Raw genomic sequence first — 9,853 nt, 5'->3', positions numbered from 1 at the left:
TGCCCTCCCGGCTCCGCCCGCGCTCACGGTGCCACGCAGCCGCCGGGCGAGGCCGGGCGCGCCCCAACGGCGGCCTCGCCGAGGCGCTCCCGCCCACCTGCCCGGCGCCACCTGGCGGCCCCGCGGGCAAGAGCTTGGCAGCCCCGCCCACCTCCCGGGAGGTGCCCAATGGGGACGGTGGCGGCGCCCGGCCCCGCCCGCCGCAGCGCGGATTGGCTTCCCGCCACAGGCCGAGATCCTGGCGCCGCTGGGGGCTGGGGAGCGTCGGCGCAGTCGCGCGCGGGCGGTGGTGCGGCCGCCATCATGTCGCGGGAGTTCGAGCTGTGCCCCGGGCGCCGCGTCGGCGGCGAGCAGCCGTGCTTCATCATCGCGGAGATCGGGCAGAACCACCAGGGCGACCTGGCCATCGCCAAGCGCATGATCCGCATGGCCAAGGTGCGCGCGGGGCTGCTCTGCCTCCGGTGGGCGGGGTGGCCGGGGAGGCGGGAGCGTGGCCGAGCCGGCGGGGAGCCGTGGCGGGCAGGGCTGGGTCGTCTCCCTCAGGTCTTCCTTCCCCGCTGGGTGGGCAGGCCCGCTCACTCGGATGAGGCAGGCAGCGAGGTGCGGGTGAGCGAGAGCCCCAGGGCACCGGCGGGGGCCGGAAAAGGTGGCGGAGGGCGCCAAGCCTCACGCTCTTCCCGCGAGGGACGCTCCGATCGGGGAGCATCGTCTCCGGGCGGTGGCACCGTGGGGGAGGAGTGGAGTGATTTACAGGAGGAATATTTAAGTAAAGTAGCTGCAAGGAGACAGTCGTGGCGAGGGCCACCAAAGCGGGTGCTTACTTTGTAGCCTTCGGTCTGTACCTCACAGCCTATGATCACATCGTATTTGCTTTCAGGAAGTCCCTACCTTGTTCACGGCACATACACAGACAAATGCAGGCAGATTATATAGTCTCCAAGGGGTTACAGCAGTCCTTCAGTTGTGTCATAAGCTAACTGTGAATATGGGAAGAATCAATTAACAGCTGAGCTGTCTCTGATGAACCTCCAACTTGACTTGATTGCATTAGTTCTTTTTGAGGTAATACGTCATCCAGTAAGACAGCCAAGCTGTTTTAAAATTTGGTATTATATACATCAGATATACCTAGGTTAGAAAACGGCATATCATCACTGAAGGAGAAGTCTGGGCGTAATGTGTTCAGACCCATGACTGTGGTATAAGTGCAAAAATAGTGTAGTGAGAATTTAACTTTACCGTTTGTGTCACTTCAAACAAATTGATTCATACTCCTTATTGTACAGAACCCTGTCACTTGTTTTCTTGTAAAATTATCATGTCACAACTGAGCTTGGAAAACGTCACAGAAATTAACTCTTCAGATGAGTGGCATGCATAGCAAAAGGCAGTTCAGTTTTGTAGTTTTAGTATGATTTTTTTCTAGACTGCTGCTCTACTAAGTATAGAGGCATTTTAAAATGAAAGGGCACAGGTGTGTGCAGGTCCTCCGTCACTCTGTGTTCATACCGTTCCTGTGATTGCTGTGATGATAATGTGAAAACTCCACTGCAAATGGGCACATTAGTTGCACAATTCTTGTGTTCAAACGTAGGATGAGTGCAGTTTCACTTGCGCTTCCACTCAGTGTGCACCAGCTTGTTTTGCAGGACTGCGGAGCAGACTGTGCTAAGTTCCAGAAGAGCGAACTGGAGTACAAATTCAACAAGAAAGCCTTAGAAAGGCCCTATACCTCTAAACACTCCTGGGGAAAGACCTATGGGGAGCACAAGCGCCACTTGGAGTTTAGTCATGACCAATATAAAGAGCTCAAAAAATATGCAGAAGAGATTGGCATTTTCTTCACAGCTTCTGGCATGGATGAGGTATGTAAGCCATACTGGAATAACAGGCAGAGTCCAGCTGTTGTGTCTATTGGTTATTACTTAGGCACAATAGTTCTTACATAAAAAGAATATTAAATATGTGTGGATGTTGAATTTCTAAATGAGAAAACTAGAGTAATTGTACTTCTGCCTATTCACTTGTGTCTCTACTATGGTTGAGTAGATGGCTGAACGTTTTGGAAGACCTGCCATGTATGCTGAGGTATTCATGCACAGTAAATCATACTAGAGACAAGGCCTCAGCTGAACTCCATAAACAATCAAGACTTTGGGAGTTTAGATGAAGACTGCAATCTGACTGCTATCTGGTGTTGACTGGCATATTGGCTCCAAGCATTTGAAACATCCCTCTTGTATTTAAACCAGATTCCTTTCTCAACTTAATCCCTATTATTTTCCTCTTTTTTTCCTTTCTGCTGTTTATTAGACCCCAGCTGGTATTTCTAAGCAGCAGAAATACTTATATTCCTTTTTCTTTTACAAATGTCGTGGAGAGGGTCTCCACCTTGCCCTGTTACTCCTGAAGCATTTACTGATTTTTGTCAGTGGGCTCTTGAACAGTCAGTCACCAGCTTGTAAACTCCATGAAGCTCATCTGCTGCTGTTCCCCCTTAAGTGATGTACGCTCCTTTAACTCTTGCATGTTGCCTACCTCAAAATGATGTATTACAGTATTAACAAATGCAATGTACAATTGAAAAGTGTAAACTCAAAAGATCACATAACAGTTAAACCTCAATATAGATCAGAGATTACAGATTGTTTTACTTTTCTTTGTGGCCAAGAAGATATAGAGAACCAAACTGAAAGAGACCCTCCAGAAGTAAGCTAGCCATTCTTGCACAAGGCAAGCACAGCAATGTCCCTGTCTTTCTGCAAGTAGCCTTATCCAGGATGGGACAAGGGTAGGATTTATGTAATGTTTTAAGGTGATCTGTTCAGTGCCTCACTCTCCTTACCGTCAGAGAGAATTCCTGATGTATCAGCTTAATCTTCTTTCTCATAATTTTTTGTCCTGGCTCATCCAACATAAAAGTTCACACTTCTCTGTGTATTTGAAAACCATTATTACATCTCTCTTCTGTTTTGTATTCTCTAGACTAAGCAATTTCAATTCCTTCAATCTTTTTATGCTGTCTTTTCTAGTCCTCTGGCCATTCTCTCTGCTTCTATCAACTTACTGTTCTGTTGACCAAAATCCTTGAATTGCTGTGCCCTAGCTGAGATGGCACAAGCACCAAATACCATAAAAAATTACTTCAGATGTCTGACAGACAAAAAGGTGTTTTGCCTGTATTGCAATAGCCCGATGCTATGGACCCAGAAATAGATCTGTGAAAAGGGCGTTGTGATGTTTCTTTTATTGTTATGTTCATGTCTAGGAGACCTTTTGAACAACACCTATTCCTTTAAGAAAAGAGTAATTAAATCCAGTAGTCTTGGACTTCTATATCTGGGATCTTAAAGACCCATATGCCCTTGGGGGAAAAAAAAAATCACACTCTTTCCTTGATGTTAAAACCTCTTGCTTCTAAAGTCTATAGTGTGGTGCAGAACACATTTCATATGCAGCAGCTAAGATCACTTTCCACCTCTGGGATCCCTCTTTTTTCTCAAGATGCTGTGCTCCTTTGTGTGTGGCCTCATCAGCTAATTAACAGTACTGATACATGTTTGTGCCTTCTTTTTTGAACAGTAATTGCATTACACAGCTCCCAAGATTTCTGGTGGCATTTCTGCAAGACGTGTTTGGAACTTAGGACAAACATTGCATAAATTGACGTAATAAGTCCTTGAGAATACATTAACTTCTGTAAATTGAACATAATCTCTGGAACTCCAGCCATGTTGAAGAGGTTAAATTGTGTGCTTAACTATATGAGGAAATCAATGAAATGATGTGTGAAGTAAATATAAAGGCTATGAGTAATTCCTTTATCTATTCTGTTCCAGTGTGTACTGGAGACAAAACAACCCCATTGAACCACTCCCTTTAATGTCATCCCTATTATTTGAGATGACTTCCTGTTCATTGAATTTCTTACAGAAAAGCTGCCCATTTTCAAGAGATATTTACCTAATGAAGAGTGGCCTTAGATATGAGATCTATCTGTCATATTTCATTTTGTTCAATCTCCTCAGATTACATCTGTGGCTTTTTAATACAGTGTATTTGTTGTCTTCATGCACAATGCATCTTAGTGAATAAACTATATTAAAGAGATGGTATGCATCCTAGGTACAAGAAATTGAATCTGTATCATAATCATGATAGAAAAAATAGTCTGAAGAAGATGTGATTCTCTTTTGGACATAAGCACTCTGGCACTAAGTAAATTTGACTGCAACAAGGAATGAGCTAAAGAAATCAAAAGTGTTTGTGGGTGGTTGAAGAGGGACAAAGTTAAGTAACTATTTCATTGTTTCCCCTGGATGTGAATGGAGGATTTCAATATCTCTTGCCTGTGATATGTTTGGGATTTTCTTCCTTAAAAGTACTAATTTTTAAAAGGCTACTTACTGATGCAATACTGATTTTCATGGAGCCTCCAATAATTCCTGAATTGTCTTCAATATAGCACACACATTTTTAGAAGGTGGCAGAGTATAATTAATATTTGAATAACTTTATAGTCTTTTCTTTGGCATATTTTGTATTTATTTTCCACTATCTCTCCTCGAAGCAAATCCATTTTGGATTTCTCTTTTTCAGCACTTACTTTTTTTCAGGTGCTTTTTCAATATACTCCTACAATTTTTCAGAGTGACAGATCTATTCAGGAAAATTACCTGTAGTTTTAAACACTCTGTTTGTGGTTTAGTATTTCTGACCTGCAGAAAGGAATGCTGTTGCCCACAAACTCATCTTGGAGTCAGAGGAGCAGTAGAGTGCACCTGTACTAAGCAGCTGTACCTACAGCTGGCTTGACCAGCTATGGCTGGGACACCAAAGAAACTGCCTTGAGACAGGGATCCCAGTCAAAAACCTGTGGAAATTCTGTTTTTGTAATAGAAGTATAAAAGAAGGCACCTCAGTAATACTTCACTTGGTGGGAAGTCAGAAACTAGTATCCTCCGGAATAGTAAGTGTTATTACAGGAGTAGTGTATTTTGGGGGGATATGACCTATTTAATTAAGCTTTGGCTTTGCTATTTTGAAGGGTTGTTTATTTTCCAGCATAGTAGTTCTTTATCTTTGATCCACCTGAAGTGGTGTATTAAAATACAGTGATTTTTTTTCCTTGTAGATGGCTGTGGAATTTCTACATGAACTGGACGTTCCATTTTTCAAAGTAGGATCAGGAGATACAAACAATTTTCCATATTTGGAAAAGACTGCAAAGAAAGGTAAGCATTTTCTTTTGAGCCGTCTTGGTAAACATCACCGTGTCTCAGTAGATCAGTTATTAGATCTTTACTCCAGTTGATTTTGGAAAAAAATCTAAAGTACTGTTAGAAGAAAATCAGCCTCAGACTTGGGAAAAAAAAAGGTTCACCCAGCTTCCTTTTCTACTGAATGCATTTACTTCAGGAATTTAATTTAATCTTGTGTAGCTTTCGTACAGACCTAGGACAAAACCTGTGCATGTTTTCTAATGGCTAGGCCGCCCAATGGTGATTTCCAGCGGGATGCAGTCGATGAACACAATGCATCAGGTTTATCAGATTGTGAAGCCCATCAATCCAAACTTCTGCTTCCTGCAATGCACCAGTGCGTACCCGCTTCAGCCAGAGGATGTCAATCTCCGTGTTATATCGGTTAGTGGATAACCCAGAGTGTGCTATGAGTAGGGTACCAGAGAAGGGCTATGCACTTTTATTGAGCTATATTTCCAGATCTTAGGCATGCTGGAATTTGCTTCTGAGAAGTTAGAAGATGTATCATGTTCCTCTAATTCATGCAAGTGTTGAAGTAAAAATACCTATCATATCCTCTTTTAGCAGAACTCAGCTTTGAGGAATATGATAAAAGATATTACAGGAGTATTCACAGTTAAACAGAGGAAATATGACGTATGGTTAATAGGTTTGTAGTGCAAAGAAAAATTATGTAGACTGTTAACCATTAAGAAGGTGCATGGAATTCTAAATAGGGGGCTAGACCAGAACCTTTTGTTAAAAATGCTTCATGTGACTATTAGAGCAATGAAGAAAATGGATTAGGTCCTTGTATAGTTTCCTTCACTGAAAATATTACTCGGATATGCCTGATAATGATGCAAGAAAATTTTCCCAAATTGGCCAGTGTTCAAGCACTTGCCTAGCTTTGTGCACACATAGTAAGTTATTTTTAGTAGAACAGGACATAGATGCATTTAATTGCCTTTAGGATTGGGTGACTGTCACCTATCTATGGCTGAAAGGATTGCTTCAGTTTTTAAATATGGGGTTGAAGAAATTGCTTTGGATACAAGTTAAGTTTAACCAGTCCACTGGGTTCTTGGATGAAAACAGAGCACTGTTCTGTAACTTACAGTGTTGTAGGCTTTGAAGAGTACAACTGAATTAAAAGGAAAAGTATAGGAGAAGTTGTAGAATAGAACATACCTCCTTTTCCATGTCAGTATTGATAATCCTAGTGAAATTCTTAAAACATGACAGTCAGTAATGCAGTGTGACTTGTTCAATATAAAAAAAAAATTCATTCTCAGCATAACCAGTTGCTTGTTTTGTGGCACAGTAATTGTCCATGGTTTTTATTGCAGTCATCACTGTTAAATTTGCTTTGTCTTTGAAATTGCTACCTTGGTAATTCAAAACAACTGTGTTGTGATTCATATCATAACAGGCATATCAGTCAGCTTTTCCTGATATCCCCATTGGCTATTCGGGGCATGAAACTGGTATAGCCATTTCAGTGGCAGCTGTTGCTATGGGTGCTAAAGTAGTGGAACGCCATGTGACTCTCGACAAAACATGGAAAGGAAGTGACCACCAAGCATCCCTGGAGCCAAATGAACTGGCAGAGTTAGTGAAAGCCATCCGTACTGTGGAAAAAGCAATGGGTTCTCCAGTCAAACAACTCTTGCCCTGTGAAATGGCTTGCAATGAAAAGGTAACTTTTGCTTTTGATACATGTATAGCTGAAACTCATTTAGACCTATAGCTAATAACTCTATATTCAGAAAAATAGAATTATAGAATCATTTAGGTTGGAAGAGACCCTTAAGGTCATCGAGTCCAACTGTTAACCTAGCATTGCCAAGTCCACCACTAAACCATGTCTCTAAGCACCCCATCTACATGTCTTTTAAATACCTCAAGGGATGGGGGCTCAACCACTTCCCTGGGCAGCCTGTTCCAATGCTTGATAACCCTTTCGGTGAAGAAATTTTTCCTAATAGCCAGTCTAAACCTCCCCTGGCACAACTTGAGGCCATTTGCTCTCGTTCTATCGCTTGCTACTTGGGAGAAGAGACTGACTCCCACCCTGCTACAACCTCCTTTCAGGTAGTTGTAGAGAGTGATAAGGTCTCCCCTAAGCCTCCTTTTTTTGGCTAAACAACCCCAGTTCCGATCCTCATAAGACTTGTGGTCTAGACCCTTCACCAGCTTTGTTGCCCTTCTTTGGATGCGCTCCAGCACCACAATGTCCTTCTTGTAGTGAGGGGCCCGAAACTGAACACGGTATTCAAGGTGCAGCCTCACCAGTGCCAAGTACAGGGCGACAAATCACTTCCCTAGTCCTGCTGGCCGCACTATGGCACTGCAGCCTCACCAGTGCTGAGTACAAAGTACTTGGTAATAGTAACAGGAGTAAATAGTAATAGGAGTAATAGGTCTCTATGACTGTATACAAACTGCTTTTACACTAAGCTAGAATACTAGTCAGTCTAATCAGATTCCCTCCATTCTGATTGTGAAGAATTCCAGTAAGCCATTATCTGATTTCAGAAAGGATCTGGATGTTCCCAGCAGCCTAGTTACAGTGAAGGTTTCCATGCTAACTTGACCTTCATTTGGAATAAGAAGTAATAGGGAGGGCAATTCCACACAACCTGTTCCCAAGTAACTGCAGAATATTTTTTAGCCTTTGGTATACTAAGCCTAGGAATGTGTTTCACAAACTTTTTTTTTTTAATTTCTCCCCTGTAGCTGGGAAAGTCTGTTGTGGCGAAAGTGACAATTCCTGAAGGTGCAGTACTGACACTTGACATGCTGACAGTGAAGGTGGGAGAGCCTAAGGGATTTCCTCCAGAAGCCATCTTTGATCTGGTGGGCCAGAAGGTTAAAAAAAAAATTGAAGAAGATGAAACCATCACTGAGCAAGCAGTGGAAAATCATGTCAAAAAAGTGAAGTGCTAAGCCAAAGCACTCCATTCCATATTTCATGATGTAGTACTGCACTACTGCACAATATATTTAAGTATAGCAGCATGGTAGATTAGAAGAAAGGGGTATAATTATGAGGATCTAAGCAGGTTAGAATTTTCAGGTTCTCATTAGCAGGAAGTTTTTACAGCAAGTGGGTATAAATTATGAAGAGCAGGTCTATTGGAAATCATATAGCATTGTGTCTAGAAAATATGCTCCCCCTTTCACCATTCCACTTAACCTAGATTAATTTGGAGTTTTGCCAAATTGAAGACCACAGTCTGCTGCTTTCCAGCTTCACTTTTCTGGTAAGAATACACGAAATTACAAAAATTTTGTCTATACTTTGAATTGTTCTAACACTGTATCTTTTGATGTTCCTCTCGTTTCTGCTGTTTCCTCACCCCCATGATAACAGGATGCTAGTTGGAGTTGCATGCAGATAAGTGAAAGTTTACATACACTGAACAGAAAACTATACATGCAACCTGATGGATTTTTCTCAAGATGAAAGCCGTAAGATAAAACGTCTCAAGATAAAGCAGTGGGTTGCAGGAATCTGCACTCTGGGGAAAATAAGCTCCTTGAGAAAGCTGGATTCTCAAGAGACAGTACCAAGAAAGGAAGCAAATTGGATATGTGGAAAGGCCCCATTTAAGGGGCAAGAGAAAGAGCCTTTTTGTACTTTTTGTGAACTGAAAGGCAAGAAGGCAAGCCAGACTTTAAGGGGGAGAAATAGATCTGAGCTCAATCAGTGGAAATAAATTTAACCTATGCTTCAAAAAAGTGTCAAAAGCATCTGTTGTGAGCTGAGTGAAGCCTGGAATCTGAAATCAATTCTGTAGTGCATTTGGATACCTCTTTGTACCTGGGGGCAACTTCTCAGGCAGGAAGTCAAATGCTGGTAAAGATTCAGCAGCCTCCTTCCTGTACTAACAAGAAAAAACATTGTGTTGTTTTCTGCCCCCCCCCCCCCCCCCCCCGTGTTTGAGACAGTTGAGGCTCGCAGCTTAATTAGCTCACATCACTATGCTTCAGCATGATGGTCAGTGGTCTTCTTGTGTGCTCTACTCTTGCATCACAGCTTCTCACTTTTCAAGTAAGAAATGCAATCCTACTACTATCAGCCTGCTGCTCTTCCCTTTGTCCAGGAAGGAACCATATCGTAGCTGCAAACCAGGCATCCCTCAATTAGCTTGGTTAGCACAGAACTGCTTTGGTATAATTCATCTGTATTTTTCTGTGGTGGAATCATTTACTAGTGATGGTTACTTGGAACATGCTACCTCTTGGTCATGAGATGGTGAAGTATCTTGAATTTGGTCGTGGTGTTTCTGTACCTGTGAGCTGTTTGGAAGGAGAGATTCTTTGAATCATGTCCTTGACCCTATGTGAGCTCTGATTGATGCAATATGCTTGCCTTACATTAAAAAACTACTCAATTGTTAAAAGTTTTTTTTTTTCATCTCAAATTTGAAAAATAAATTTACCTTATAAAACAAGCTATTGTTTTGGCATTTCAGCCTATGGTCAGACCTTGCCTTTGCCAGCACCGGTGATGATTCCAGGGCCTTCAGTATTTGAACCCCATAAGATTACCTGACCTGCTTCAAGTAGTAGTGGTTCTTCACTCCAGCAGGGCTGGTCCTAGA

General features: G+C 42.4%; 1 protein-coding gene across 2 annotated transcripts; it reads left to right on the top strand.

Moving 5' to 3' along the window:
* Positions 1-224: 224 nt before the first annotated feature.
* Positions 225-9,165, top strand: NANS (N-acetylneuraminate synthase). Of its 2 annotated transcripts, none has more exons than XM_087742134.1 (6): positions 225-435; positions 1,638-1,865; positions 5,135-5,234; positions 5,491-5,645; positions 6,676-6,942; positions 7,983-9,165. In XM_087742134.1, the coding sequence occupies exons 1-6, from the start codon at positions 304-306 to the stop codon at positions 8,190-8,192; spliced, it is 1,092 nt and encodes a 363-aa protein (XP_087598260.1). In that variant the 5' UTR covers positions 225-303; the 3' UTR covers positions 8,193-9,165. The 2 variants fall into 2 exon arrangements, with proteins under 2 accessions (XP_087598260.1, XP_087598261.1); XM_087742135.1 differs by having other exon boundaries at positions 230-435; positions 1,650-1,865.
* The last annotated feature ends 688 nt before the right edge of the window (positions 9,166-9,853 follow it).

Source organism: Nipponia nippon, unplaced genomic scaffold (assembly GCF_047370975.1).
Source record: "Nipponia nippon isolate SJK-2023a ecotype South Korea unplaced genomic scaffold, ASM4737097v1 scaffold_8, whole genome shotgun sequence".
NCBI classification, from domain to species: domain Eukaryota; kingdom Metazoa; phylum Chordata; class Aves; order Pelecaniformes; family Threskiornithidae; genus Nipponia; species Nipponia nippon.
The sequence above is the reverse complement of the archived record's forward strand: the minus strand, read 5'-3'. Positions and strand labels throughout refer to the sequence as shown.